Here is a 15,480-nt window from a genome sequence, read left to right as displayed (position 1 = left end):
TAGGTTTTCCGCTGAAGAAGAAGTGTTACTACTGGAGTTTACTTCTTGAATGACAGAAGAGGAAACATTTCGGGGATTTCGTTATCAGGAGTTCCCTCATTCCTCTCCTGCGCCGGCCAGCAGTGGTTTTCACCATCTGATTGTGATCTCTGTTTGGAAAAATGCGGGACCGTACAAAAGAATTAGGAAACGTGAGTTTTAAAGTTAGTGGCTAACATTAGCGAGCTAACCAGCTAAAAGCAAAGTTAAATAGTTAGAACGAGTGTTTTTAGACTTTCGGTTTCAGTCTGTAGTGCAGCTTTTATTCGATGAACCACACGGGTGATGGTGTTAATGTTGTTGTTTTTTTTTTGTCCTCTATTTTGGGAGCTGGGCGACGTTGTGTTTCCAGCTTCCGTTTGAGCTGTGGAAGGATCTCCGAGGCCGGGGGGCAGACAGGGCAGGGCTGCGAGGGAGGCACCACATCCTTCATGGACACTAACGCCTGTGTGGATCTGTTTGAATGTTTCTACAGAAGGCAGAGGCTTCGGATGACGACGAAGAAGGCAAAGCTCTGATGATCAAACCTGGAATAACTTCAGGCAAAGAAGAAAAGGAGAATGATGCTTTCTTCAAAAAGGTGAGGCCGGATAAGACGAGATCTGTGAATCAGGCTGGTAATCCTGACTATTTACATCATTATTATAAGGTTTTAGTGTCGAATCAGCCTGATCTGAACGACCTTTTGAACGAATTTTAAATAAAAACACAATGGTGGGTGAAGGTTAAAGGAAGGAACAGCTTCAGTCTTTCTAAAGCTGTAAATCAGGAGGAATTCACCTCCCTTCATTTACATGGAGACCTGTACAAGGAAAAAAAAGGCGTTTTCCCAAATGCACCAATCAGAGCTCAGGATCTTGTTTTCTTCAGACTGCAAATCTGTTTAGGAAGAAACAGTTTTTATATTGGCATGCAATTCAAATGTTTTATTTCATACTTTTCACATGGTTTGAAAAAAATGACATTAAATCCCTTTAAATCTAAATAACATTCAACATAGCAGTTCCAAAGATTTTTTCTAATATAGGGAGCTGTGTATGTTTTCCAAAGCTGATGTACAGGAATACATCAACCTAGATAATTAGTTATATACAAACCTTTTCAGTTTCTCTGTCCAGTAAGTGATTGGTCAATATTTTTTAACGTTATCATTGGGGCAGAAAGGAAAAGTATCTGCAAAAAGCATCCTTGTTTTTTTATTTTATAGCTGTTTTATGACACTTGGTGATAAATTGATGCAGGTTTCCTGAGTTCTCATCAGATCCCATCATCTTCACTCAAATATCTGCCAACACAGATGTTTTCTGATTCAGAACAGCTTTACTTTAAAGGAAAATGCATGCTTCAATTGCATGCTCAAAACAGTATTAAGTGATCTTTGAAGGCCACTGTTGATGCTAAGCTACAGAGCTGCTAAATCTGTCCAGACTTCAGGTAGCTGGAGGTTTAAAACAGCATGCAGTTTGTAAAATCTTATTAAAAGCTGCTAAGAAAGCAAACAAAAAACTTTCTATAAGAAGTTGAAACAGCCAAGCCTTTTTGACTGGAGCATTTAAAAGTCTGTTGGCAGCAGGAAGTTTAGTAAACATGTAGCTGTGATTTGAAGACATGAAGGTGACGCTCAGCGGTTAGCGCCATTAAGTGTGACAGCATCCTAACCGTGTAATTTCTGGATTCGTTGTATTTCTGTCTTTTGTTAATGGATCACCAGGCTTCAGATTTTCTTTTCCAAGTCCTTTATATTTCACAGCAGCAAGAGGAGAAATGCTTTAAATTAATGAGCTTCTCTATGGGAACATGGTGTGGATTTTTTTTACTCGGGATGCACCAGAAATTCAGCCAATTTCAGGGATAGATATTTAATGCCAAAAGAACACAACTGAAACTTGTGATGACGCGACCAGCAGCACATCCGACATGCAGAAACATTGTCGAGTGCGTGAAGCAAACACTAAAGCAAGAGAGTACAGGCAGGGAAGCAAAGTAGGGCTGAAACAATTATCGGATTTATTGTAATTATTCGATTATTAAAATACTTGTCAAGTAATTTGTAGAATAGAGACTCTAAAACGTGCCTTTGGCTGACAGAAAAATGCACTACAGCAGTTATTATACAAAAGGGTATATATTAATATAAAAAATAAAATTTGTCCATCAATGTTTTCTATCCAGAACTCCTCAAGTTGAAAAGCTTTAGATTATCCTCGTTTAATTCTGTAAGAAATGTTCTTTAAGGAACCTTTTGATATCAGAATATGAATGAAAAAAATAACTGACAGCTTAATCAATCTGTGAAATAATTGTTGGGTGCAGCCCTGAAGCAGAGTTTATCAGAGCTGAACACGGCAAACAGGTTTTGACTGAAGGGGTGTGAGTCTAAACAATTATGATCTTAGTTATTATTATTACTACTGCAATAATAACTGGAGATTATTTCCTGTTCTAAATGTTTGAGGAATAAAATTATGTTCTCCAGCTTCAGCCACTTTATTAACCGTGAAGAAGGGATTCTGCTTAGCAGAGTTCTCATGCTGGAGCATCAGACTCTCTCCACCCTGAAAATATTTCTACATATTCGAAGCATATATATAGGTTTTTGATAAATAAATAAAAAATCTAAGCAAGCAAATTTTCGACATCCAGCACATTTTAGTGGTGCCAAATTATGTCGCTAACAATCGTGAAACTAATAGTCAATTAATGGCATTCTGGGTGTATTTACTTCATTTAGTACATTTTTATTCTAACACTAAAAAGGTCAAAGACCTATTGGGGAGACAGATTTGGTTGTTTTTTTTGCAGAAGTTGCAGCCAGCAGGAAGTAATGTTGAAGGTGAAGGAGCAGCAGGTTTGCTGATAACATACTAGCCGCCCTTAAATACACGGTGAGGTGCTTTTGCAGCATGCCGGTTGCTCAAAGCGGTGTTCAGGGTTAAATATCACCCAGGTGTGCTTTTTTGACAATATATTAGACATTTCTAATCCATATTCCTTGTTCCCTTAATCCTCTGGGAATATTATTCTTTCAAAATAAAAGGTCTCTGGGTGAGAAAAGTGTGTGGCCGGAAAATTATTTAAAGATGAAAATAATACAATTCTCTGTATTTTTACATGGCAATTAGAGTGAAGTCAGCAGTGACCAGTGGGAAAAAGCAGGATCATTGTCTGTTATGTTAAAGTCAACTGGTCTGTTATTATTACAAACAACTATCAACTGGAAACAACAACTTACTTTGCTGTATAGGACAGCAGGAAACCCAAAGCTAATGACAAAGGATTGTTTTAGTTTAGTCTGGGAATTACCTCCAGCTTTGAGTATTGACCAATACTGATATATGATTCAGCACAAATTGCACATAATAATAATAATATAATGATTGAAATTTATTAATCTCACATTGGAGAAATTAACCTCTGCATTTAACCCATCCCTTTGGGGGACGGTGAGCTGCGATCGTGGCGCACCTGCAATCAGGGCTTAAGGGTCTTGGTCAGAGACCCAGAGTGGCAGTCTGGACTCACAACCTCAGAATTCCAAGCTCTATGCCCTAACCACTAGGCCGCCACTCCCCTAACGCCCAGGGAGCAGTGTTGGATTAAAGGTCTCCCTCAGAGACCCAGAGTGCAGCTTCTGGGGATCCAATTGGGTACTTGCAACCTTCTCAGAGCACAAGCTCACCGCTCTAACCATTAGGCAAACACTCCCCCATAATACATATATATATATAACAATAGTGAAATAAATACTTTTTTTTTTTTTTTTGTGGTGTGGATCATTAGAAAAGTCTTGATCAGGTGATTTTACTTGGAGAACAATAGTGAAAAACAACGTGTATGAGAACAGCCGACCCATTTGTTATTAACGGATGGGTTACATCGACTTTAAACAGAAGAGGAGTGTTTCTGTCAGCTTGCTTATGTCTGAGATTGTAGATGCAGGCTGATATATTCAGATTAGGACTGCCACAAGCGCTTAATTTGCTAATCTTAATCTATCGATTTTTTTTTTGATTCATCGATTAATAATCGAGCAGCCAAAGATTCCTTAAAGTAGACTTTTTATGAAATTAAACGAGGTGAAATCTAAACTTTTCCACTTTAGGAGTTCTGGATAGAGTATATTGACAGACAAAATGGTTTTTTTTTTTTTTTTTTTTCTTAAATGCAAATTGTTAATATATTTTTACACTCTTGGTATAGTTACTGCTTTAAATGTGTTGCTCCGTCAGCTAAAGGCATATTTTAGAGTCTCTATACTCCAGTTAACAATCGAGCTAAATTAGTTGACGATCATTTAAATTAATGATTAATCAAAATTCATCAGATTAATAGTTTCAGCCCTAATTCAGATATTTTTTAACCAGTTTCTGATTTCAATAAGAGGACCAGACAATTTAAATTTCCTTTCATGGAAAAGAAACTGAAAACTGTGCAGTTTTTAAACGCCTCTTTATGTTTAGATCCTCGGTTCTTTTTATCTCGTATTCATGACGATGAGTCCAGTGAGAAGGAGCTCAGAGTAAACAGGGAGTGGATGCAGTTGATTGGAGACCTAGCAAACCAGCTTTAATGGCCCTTAAAATAGTTCTTTGATGAGATAACAGGAGATGATTTTTACCTGGCAGTATTCAGAGTGATATGTGTCTGGGATGGCTGCAGTTCAGTCTGTCCGTTGGGTGAGGTGCCAGCTGGTGCTCGCCTTCCATGATACGCTTTTAGCCAATCGTAGCAGCGAATCATGGTGTTCCAGCAGAGTAAGCGGATAAATCAAACTTTTTCCAAATCTTGTCAGAAGAAAAGCTCAAACATCTTTCCCAACTACAAATGCAAAAATTGCTTTGCTCCTTTTTTTACAATTGAAATTGTTGCTATTTTAGCTAAAACCCAGTCAATTGCGGCATCGACAGGTGAGTCCTCCAACTTAGACATGTTTGATATGCCCCGGCAAGGCCCTTCTGACTGTCCCGCCCCAAAAAACACTGCTGGAGTGTCATTGGTCAAGGTGGATTTGTTGTGAGAATGAAAAGTCAGATCTCGCAATAATCAAGCTGTCAGCGCAAGGTTAGAGAAAATTTATGCTTGTTACTAAAACAGCAATCAGAAAATCTCAGACATTATTCTTGTTTATGTTCTGACCAACGCATAAGTCTGTCTTCATTGTTTTGGTGAGTTTGTGTTAACTGTAACTAATAAGCAATAACTCATCTGTTCAGTTGTATGAAAGAAATTTCTTTTCAAGAAGGGCATTTTTTTCTGTTCATAGCCACATAGGGCTACAGATGTCCTAACCCATATATAAGAGGATTTCCTGTTTATTTCAGAACTGGATTCATGGTTTTTATTGCTTCTATTTATTGTTCAAGTTCATGCTACAAAACTATAGTTTTCATTTAAAATCTTATATTGAGCACTTTTGTGTTACAGGTGCAAGAAATTCACGAGGGTCTGCAGACTCTCAAGAGGATGGTGGCCGATCTGGAGAACAAGCAGAGAACCGTGCTGGGCGTGGCGCTCCCAGAAGAGAGTACGTCTTCTTTTTTAGGAAGCCGTTAGCTTAAGGTTTAATTTAGCTGCTCAGATCAGACTGTAGCCAACAATTAGATAAAGAAATTAAACTCCTGTCACCATGAAGTGATTGATTTTTGTTCTGTTTAGAAAATGTGTTTTATGGAGCTAATAATTTCTTCGTGTAACATATTTTCACCAATTTCTCCTTCAGGCATGAAGAAAGAGCTTCAAACTCTTCGAGACGAGATCAAAACGTTGGCAGGCCAGATAAACAGGAAGCTGAAGAGTGGGTGCTTTAAAAGTGGAAGCTTCCCCACCCCCAGCTTTTCCAATGTTGACTTTTTGGAACATTTGTCTCTGCAGGTATTCAGCCTAAAAAGGGAGACGATGACGACAATTATATTCCAATCAACGTTCGGATGCAGCGCACTCAGGTAACGCATTAACAGGGTAAATAAACAGAAACATGCATGTTAAAATGCAATGACGGGAAACTTTTTTTAAGATCAAATTTACCCAAATATGCATGGAAACAGCAACCTGAACAGACGGCTTTTAAACATTATTCTTCCACTTAATATTTTATCAATTTGGTTTGATGCTAACCTGACTCCGCCAGATGGATTTGCTCCGCATATCCATCTGGAAACCTTCCGTTGAAGAAATTTTGGGAAGGGGCGAAAATACTGGTTAGCTGATTGGCCTATGTTGGTGATAGACGGGCCAAATAAACCAATCAGATCAACGAAGCATATGACGTACTAACAGAGTGACGACGAAGAGGAGCCAATTGATAGATCAAACTCTTGCCGAAACCAGTCGGGAGAAGAGCAAAAACATCTTTCTCTCTGAGAAAAGCCTCCAGAGCAGTGTTTTGCTCTTCTTTCAGTGAAGAAATACTCTGTAATTCCGATAAAACTTGCTCGATAGCCACGCTAACGCTAGTTTCATCGGCTGAGGCCGCCATGTCATTTAGACTGAACTGTCGCGCTTCTCGTTGCGTCACACCTCAACCCGCCTCAAAGCCAACGCTGATTGGACGTTCGTTTGGTGAACGGCTCCAAATTTTCTTTAACGGAGAGTCCTTAGACTGATCTGCGAGTGAAACTTTGAAAGCTCGTGAGATCATGATGGTCTCACGAGGCTAGTTTGATGCAGCACCATAAGCAAGCTCCCTCTCCTAATATTTAACTCAGACTCTGACCAAGATTTCTACATTTTTGATTAAAAAAAAACAAAAAATAATGATTGAACCACTAAAAGAAATTTCCACTTTTTCTTTCCTTGAAATATCAGAAGAGTAAATGGCTGATAGTTTGTTATTTACACTCCAAAATGGAGACTTTTTGCCCAGAAAGATCAGATACAAATTTTCCTTTCTAGACTAAATGTCTTAAATAAATAATTAGTAATCCGACTTTTCTGGATGCAGCTTTATGACTGAATTAGACTAAGTTCATATGATATTATGGCTGCTTTGATTTACTGATTTCACCCTAAAACCCTCCTCTTTTCAGCACGCTGTCCTGTCCAAGGAGTTTGTGGTTCTGATGGGCCACTGTAACACCATCCAGGCGCAGTACAGAGACCGGAACGTGGAGCGAATACAGCGGCAGCTGAAGATCAGTGAGTAAAACAAGCTGCTTTTCCTTTCTTTTTTCGTTATTCTTGTGTCTGTGGTTTTCAAAAAAAAACAGTGACCGATCACTTCCTCACTGGACGTTTCCCGATTCTTTCCTTTTTGGGCTCAACAGCTACAACCTGCCGACATTTATTCAAGCTACAGAAAGGGAATTGAAACTAAGTAGATGAAGTAAATACACCATTGTCTTTTTAAACCACAAATATTTTAATTCTCTTTTTGTTTTTTAAAGGGACACGTCATTTGTGAGGTTGAAAGTGCTGCTGGTGACATTTCTTAACTTCCTCAGATGATGCAACAACCTTAGTTTCTGTTTTTCGTTTTACTCATCTGGACCTTGTTTCTGGGAATTTAAGATATATTTCAGTTCGGATGCAGAAATCAAAGCTCTTCCTCATTAATTGGCTTTGTTGTGGGGAGTGGTGGACCAGTGGGAAGAAAAGGTTCTGAGTTAAAATCCAACACACTATCACAGTCTGCCACCCTGGCTCCCTGAGCAAGACCTGTAACCCCAGACTGCTCCCTGGGTGCCGCACAGTGGCGGCACTACTACCCAAAGGGATAGGTTAAATGCAGAGGGAATTTCCCCACTGTAGGAAAATAAAGGGGTTTACATTTTACATTTACACAGGGTTTCCACAGGTCATTAAGTTATTAAATTATTAGTTTTAAATGAAGGCCTTAATTGGCATTAAAATTAATTAAATGTGATTATTGTGGCATCTAAAATGCTTTATTTAAAATGAAAGAAACTTCTATAAAAACATTTTCGTCAGATATATTGCGTTATATTTGCGTTGAACTGCTTCTGGTTGATTGTAAAGCCACATCTTTGGAAAATAAGCTCGAGGCGGAGAAAAAGCTAGAGATAAAGAAAATGCAAAAAAAGTGGCTTGAAAAGGAGGAATTCGGGACATAGATGCAGCCCGTCGACGGGAAAAATGACAAAAGATTTTGCCGTCTTTATATGATCGTCATGGGTACTTGTTTGTGACATTAAAATTATTTCTAAGAGCATTAAAAAGCATTAAATTAGAGTTACTCATTCCGTTATAAGCCCAATTTAGTTAGGCGAAGAAGGATCTTATAATTAAATAAGAAATGTAATTGATGCATCTATAATCAAAGGGTTCTCAGACTTTCCTTGCTGTTTTTAAATAAGCAAAATTTGGCGTATTCACCGTCATTTTAAACAGTCCCTCTGCAATCACACAGACTGGGATCAGGGCTGTGTTTGCCTGAGACGGACGTCTGCGACCTGCCCGGGGCGTTAACGGGCACGGCTCTGATTAAAAAGTTTCAGAGGTTCTTTTAGGCTCAGCGGGTTTTACTGTTTATATAAACTCTGATGTTCTGATTTCAGCTGGCACCAATGTGACAGATGAAGAGCTGGACGCCATGCTGGAGAGTGGCCAGACGGATGTTTTCACACAGAATGTGAGTCCATAGGAGGGGAAATGGGAGCTCAATGGTGGAAATTATATATTAGCTGCCGTCTGTTAAGAGCCGGGGGTTGACTGGTTTGATTTCTTGTTGGCTCTTTAATTGCTTAAACTGGACACCAGATTTGGTAAGACTTTGACATTTAGACCAGATTGTCTTTAAATATTCACATCCTGAGCTTTTTTACTACCCCATTAAAGCAGTACTCCTGTGTTTTGTTTTATTTTTTTAGAGGGATTTAATTTGACAGACCAAAACAAAGTGACCCAAAAATGAGAATTGTTTGGAAAATTGTGGATTTTCAAAGTTGTGTTTCAAAAAAACTCTGAAAAACGTCCATGCCCTTTTAGAAAAAATCTGTTCTAGCAGATTGAAAGTTGTATTTAGGTCTGAGCTTTGACTAAGCCATCCTGCCACATGGATATCCCCCCACCGTGACATCAAGCTCTGGCTTTGTGTCGTCGGTCTCCTGCTGGATGATGAACCTTCACCTGTCTTTCTCTGCCCCATACAGCTTTAACTTCCCGCATTTAGCTCCACCCCTGACTATCCTGTTAAAATGGGGCCATAATAACCACATTTGTGTGGTGTTTATCTCCGCCATGTTTACTAGAATGGGGCAGCACTAGTCTCCATGTTGGTATTTCTCTGTTGTCCAGAGCATCAGAGCAAATACCAGTATCAGACTTTTTAGATTCATATTTGCGTATAGTCTAAAATCTGCCTCTATTTTTTTTAGATCAAGGTTTTGCATTACTTTGGGTTGGTCAGTCATATTTAATCCTAATAAAAGTCCATTAGTGGTTGTTTAATTAGTGGTATCTTTTTTGAATCGCTATAGTTTAGTGAGGATTCATCCCACTTTTTGCAGGGTTGAAAGGATCCATGTTTTAAAACTGAGGCAAATGTTTGTGATTTCCAGATCCTGATCGATGCCAAAGCCACAAAGCAGGCTCTGAATGAGATCGAGTCCAGACACGATGAGATCCTGAAGCTGGAGAAGAGCATCACGGAACTGCATGAAATGTTCCAGTACCTCGCCATGGAGGTGGAGGCCCAGGTACAGCCTCGCCGCCGTAAAGCCTCCATTCTGCAACTTCTAAAGCAGGATTGGTTCTGATGCTTTTCTCGTCCTCAGGGGGAGATGGTGGACCGGATTGAAAATAACATCAATCAGTCTGTTAACTATGTGGAGAAAGCAAAGAAAAACACAGAGCAGGCAGTCACATATCAGAACAGAGCCCGCAAGGTAAAACTGTACTATTTTCAACACAACTAATTTCTTATCAAAAAGAAAAACTAAAAAATCCTTTTATCTTCCCCTAAAATCTCCAAAAAAATATATTTCTGCACTATTTATATACATCTGGTCACAGAATCATTATTTCACCATCGAAGTAAAGACATGATGCTTCAACAGTTTCTGTTCAGCCTGCAATAAAGACGCATCGAGTGTCTCACCCAGAAACCTGGTTCAAAAAGCTTAAATGGGTGCATCTAAAGAAAAACAAATATTGTAAAATCATTATGTTTAAGTAATGAAGCTATTTTTAAGATTATGACTTCATAAAATAAGGTTATCATTTAATAATATAATATAGAATTAATACGTCCTCACAATCTTAAGGAAGAATGCTGACTTAAATGTATCAGACACACTTTTTCATTGAGGCGTATAAAAGTATGTAAATGAAAATTTAAGTGAAAGAAAGAAGTGTGAAAATGTGGCACAGTGGTCCAAATTCCCCTTTTTCATGAAGGTGAAGATTGCATTTGGAAATAAATATCACCTGGTCAAGGGGAAAGACTGTAAAAGTATATTGTTGGAAAGTTGAGTGGAGGGGAAAGGAGGAGGAAGAGCAAAAACAGCAGCCTTAAAGGGGAACACACAGTTTGTTTGTTTTTTGCATTGGCCCCTTGATAAATTATGAACAGTTTAGTTTGTGCCTTCAACTCGTTGCCCATAGGAAGACGTTACTTGGATATAACCTAACGGAATATCTTCAGAACAGCTCCAAATGACAAAAAACTACTATGGGCGAGTAGAACATGATGTAATAACGCAAAATCAAGGGCCCAATGTAAAAGAAAACAGTGTTCCCCTTTAAGAAGCAGCAAGATGCAGCTTAGGAAAAAAATGCTGCAGCTCTTTAATGCCGCTATTCTTCCAAACGGAAGATCTGATACTGTGCATGCACATGTTTCAAGTCAGCCCATGTTTCTATACATAAAAATGTTTTTTGCAGTTTTTACACAAATTTAAAGGTATTGTGGGGGATGTTCTATTTCCAGGAGGATCATCTATATACAGGTGCTGGTCATAAAATTAGAATATCATGAAAAAGTAGATTGATTTCAGTAATTCCATTTAAAAAGTGAAACTTGTATATTATATTCATACATTACATACAAACTCATATATTTCAGATGTTTATTTTGTTTAATTTTGATGATTACAAATGACAACAAATGAAAATCTCAAATTCATCATATCAGAAAATTAGAATATTGTGAAAAGGTTCAAAATTGATGGCCCCTGGTGCCACACTCTAATCAGCTAATTAACTCAAACCACCTGCAAAAGCCTTTAAATGGTCTTTCAGTCTAGTTCTATAGGCTACACAATCATGGGGAAGACTGCTGACTTGACAGTTGTCCAAAAGACGACCATCGACACCTTGCACAAGGAGGGCAAGACACAAAAGGTCATCGCTAAAGAGGCTGGCTGTTCACAGAGCTCAGTGTCCAAGCACATTAATAGAGAGGCGAAGGGAAGGAAAAGATGTGGTCGAAAAAAGTGTACAAGCAAGAGAGATAACCGCACCCTGGAGAGGATTGTGAAACAAAACCCCTTCAAAAATGTGGGGGAGATTCACAAAGAGTGGACTGCAGCTGGAGTGAGTGCTTCAAGAACCACCACACACAGACGTATGAAAGACATGGGTTTCTGCTGTCGCATTCCTTGTGTCAAGCCACTCTTGAACCACAGACAGCGTCAGAAGCGTCTTGCCTGGGCTAAAGAGAAACAGGACTGGACTGCTGGTGAGTGGTCCAAAGTCATGTTCTCTGATGAAAGTAAATTTTGCATTTCCTTTGGAAATCAAGGTCCCAGAGTCTGGAGGAAAAGAAGAGAGGCACTTCATCCACGTTGCTTGAAGTCCAGTGTAAAGTTTCCACAGTCAGTGAAGGTTTGGGGTGCCATGTCATCTGCTGGTGTTGGTCCATTGTGTTTTCTGAGGTCCAGGGTCAACGCAGCCACATACCAGGAAGTTTTAGAGCACTTCATGCTTCCTGCAGCTGACCAACTTTTTGGAGATGCAGATTTCATTTTCCAACAGGACTTGGCACCTGCACACAGTGCCAAAGCTACCAGTACCTGGTTGAAGGACCATGGTATCCCTGTTCTTAATTGGCCAGCAAACTCTCCTGACCTTAACCCCATAGAAAATCTATGGGGTATTGTGAAAAAAGAAGATGCAATACACCAGACCCAACAATTCAGAAGAGCTAAAAGCCACTATTAGAGCAACCTGGGCTATCATAACACCTGAGCAGTGCCACAGACTGATCGACTCCATGCCACGCCGCATTGCTGCAGTAATACAGGCCAAAGGAGGCCCAACTAAATACTGAGTGCTGTACATGCTCATACTTTTCATGTTCATACTTTTCAGTTGGCCAACATTTCTATAAATCCTTTGTTTTTATTGGTCTTCAGTAATATTCTAATTTTCTGATATGATGAATTTGAGATTTTCATTTGTTGTCATTTGTAATCATCAAAATTAAACAAAATAAACATCTGAAATATATGAGTTTGTATGTAATGTATGAATATAATATACAAGTTTAACTTTTTAAATGGAATTACTGAAATCAATCTACTTTTTCATGATATTCTAATTTTATGACCAGCACCTGTAATTGGTCCTCCTAATTATCAGTCATTTTGGTGATATGTTTATGTAAGGCCATCCTACGTGCTCGTCCCGTTAGCTTTCTATCTTTTTCTACACATGTGCACTTTCAGGCGTATATCTGTGGTGAGCTACGGTTTCAGAGTCATTGAAGCTCACCTTTCTCACAGTGCCTCTTTGAAAATGGCCGAGGGTCGTAAGAGAAAAGTGTGTATAAAGTGTATGAGAAGAGAAGAAAGACCTCAGAAGAGGCAGATATATCCTAGAATGCTTGGCGTGGAGAGATCTCGTCAATCATTATGGTATTTACTGTCACAGAGGCTACCCAACAGCGGCGACTAATAACAAAGATGCTGCAAGCACCGTGCAGTGGAGGCGGAGTTACGTGACCAATGGGGAACAAAAAGCAATGATCATCTGTTCAGTCAGTTAACTGAGTTCAATATAAACGCACTATATATTCCCCGCTCTATAAAGTGATTCAGGGATTTAGGGGTTAGGGCGAACGTTCAGATACAGTAAGCTTGTATGAGATATGAGAACAGCAACTTTTAAACAAAGTGCGCATGAGGAGAAATGGGCTTGTGCCACTCTTGCACTTATTTAATACACTAAAAATATAGCAACGGCTTTTGGCATTTACTTGATCATATTTAGTCACTTTAACACAATTGTTGAAACAATTGAGTTAAAGTAACTAAATATGATTAAGTAAATGCAAAACATGGTTGCAATCTTGGGCTGCTTAGTGCTGCTGCCTTGCAGCAAGAAGGTTCTGGGTTCGATTCCCAGCCCAGGGTCTTTCTGCATGGAGTTTGCATTTTCTCCCTGAGCATGCATGGGTTCTCTCCGGGTACTCCGGCTTCCTCCCACAGTCCAAAAACATGACTGTTAGGTTAATTGGCTTCTCTAATTGTCCTTAGGTGTGAGTGTTTGAATAAATGGTTGTTTATCCCGTTTGTGTTGCCCTGCAATGGACCGGCGACTTGTCCAGGGTGTACCCCGCCTCTCGCCCATTGACTACTGGAGATAGGCACCAGCTACCCTTGTGACCCAAATTGGGACAAGCGTGTAAGATGATGAATGAGTTGCAATCTTTTTTTCAGTGTAGGTTTTCCCTCTTGGCAGCGGGTACAGGGTTGTGCAGGTGCATTTTTTTTTTTTAAGTGTAGAGAGCTGGTCTTTTAAAAAATTCCTCAAATCCTCCACTATACCTTTAAAGCTATAGTGGAGGATAAACCCTCAAACTCAATGCTATTTCTGACATTTTGAATTGAAAAAGGTTCCTGGATAGAAAGCAAACGTCTTCAAACTTGGAAACAAAGTCCAGTGGATTGTTGTTGTTTTTTTTTTTTGGAATGAACCTGGATGACTGGGAACCTTCACCAGTATAAAGGAGGATGTTTTTTTTCCCGGGCGGATCATCAAAAACATGGACCTCCTAATTGTTAATCATTCTGGTAATGTTTATGTAAGGCCGTCCTCCGTGCTCGGCCCCATTTTCCCTTACCGGTGGTATGACATAGTGGAAAAATTGCTAATTTTTTTTTGAAAAGTAAGCTTGTAGGATCAATGCAAAGAGCAACTTTTAAATGAAGCGTGCACGAACCCGTTTCACCTTGTGCACGCTCTGGCAGTGGAGAGGGTGAATCTTTACAAAAAATCACATAAATCCTCCACTATACCTTTAATCCTGTTTTATGTTCATTTTTGTTTTATGTTCATTTTCAGTCGTCTTAATGTTGTATTTTTCTCTCCCTTCTGCAGAAAAAGATTTGGATTGCCATCTGTTGTGCCATCCTTCTCCTCATCATAGTCATTGCAGTGGTCACCACTTTTGTGGGTTGACAGCAAGCACAAATGTATCTACATCAAGCCGACAGGAAGAACGGGTGAATTCGGTCTGCGTAGATTTCCCTCCTCCATCCTAGTCTTCCTGTAAACACAGATTGTCATCTTCAAGAAGAGATGTGCCCCTAAGTGCTGCAGTTTTTGACAGTCTCTGTTCCACAAATCAGAGGCTGGCGTCACTGTTACTTCAGCTGCTCCTCCGTCATGCAGAAGAAAAGCAAAAGGAGGAACAATAAATGAGCTTGAGCAAGGCACGCTGCAGTATTTAAACCCTGACACTGATTATTCTGTTCTCAGGGGAAAAAAACAATAACTGTTGATTCTTGTTACTCCTCTGCATGAAATTAGAGACCTTAAAGAACAATTTTTTAGCCTTACAGGAAAGACTAATAACTGTACATAATGTAATGTTGATGATTTACAGATGTTTTTGTTTCTTTTAACTTGATAATTTTTTTCAAACTGCCTTCATGTAACAATTGTAAATATGTTGTGGTCCCTGACACAAAGCAGCATTTGTAACACTAGTAAAAAGCTTGTATTTATAATTTGAACATAAAAAAAACAATCGCTAATTAGAAAAGCCTTTAAAATGGTGCCTTCTCCTTTATATCAACCTGGGAACATTGTGTTTTTGCACCAATGCTGTTAAAAAGGGATGAAGTTGCTTTAAATCGCATGTTGTAACATGGTTTGCCTCACAGCTGTACTTCTGTTAACCTTTTCCAGTCTGTCCACGACATGAGAAACCACTTTATTTATACAGATCTGTAACTAACTGCTTTAATTTTACATAAAGGAAATGATCTCCATTGTACTCTTTGTTACTGAAAATGTTTCTCCAATGAGAAAAATTGCTCTCTGTAAGATAGGGAAGAGCCATGTCACCTTTTCCCCCTCCCATTCAGCTGAATAGCAACAAGTAGGGGAGGGGCAGCACTGTGGTGACCTTTCAGGCGAAAAGTGGGGGGAAAGAATATTTCTGCACTGCCATCAAGAACAGATCCTGTTTAATATGACACCTGTTTTTAAATAAAGTTATTCTATTCAGAATTTTTCCTCTATTTCACATTCAAAAAA

General features: G+C 39.1%; 1 protein-coding gene across 2 annotated transcripts; it reads left to right on the top strand.

The window, feature by feature from the left end:
• Positions 1-15,453, top strand: stx4 (syntaxin 4). Of its 2 annotated transcripts, none has more exons than XM_038283422.1 (10): positions 1-88; positions 515-619; positions 5,464-5,563; positions 5,759-5,833; positions 5,911-5,981; positions 7,065-7,173; positions 8,553-8,626; positions 9,555-9,692; positions 9,771-9,881; positions 14,317-15,453. In XM_038283422.1, exons 1-10 carry the CDS (start codon positions 50-52, stop codon positions 14,395-14,397), a joined length of 903 nt encoding a protein of 300 aa, XP_038139350.1. In that variant the 5' UTR covers positions 1-49; the 3' UTR covers positions 14,398-15,453. The 2 variants fall into 2 exon arrangements, with proteins under 2 accessions (XP_038139350.1, XP_038139351.1); XM_038283423.1 differs by having other exon boundaries at positions 7-191.
• The last annotated feature ends 27 nt before the right edge of the window (positions 15,454-15,480 follow it).

Source organism: Cyprinodon tularosa, unplaced genomic scaffold (assembly GCF_016077235.1).
Source record: "Cyprinodon tularosa strain WSP-4 unplaced genomic scaffold, ASM1607723v1 ctg194, whole genome shotgun sequence".
NCBI lineage: Eukaryota > Metazoa > Chordata > Actinopteri > Cyprinodontiformes > Cyprinodontidae > Cyprinodon > Cyprinodon tularosa.
Note: the sequence above shows the minus strand (reverse complement) of the source record. Positions and strands in the feature narration are given on the sequence as shown.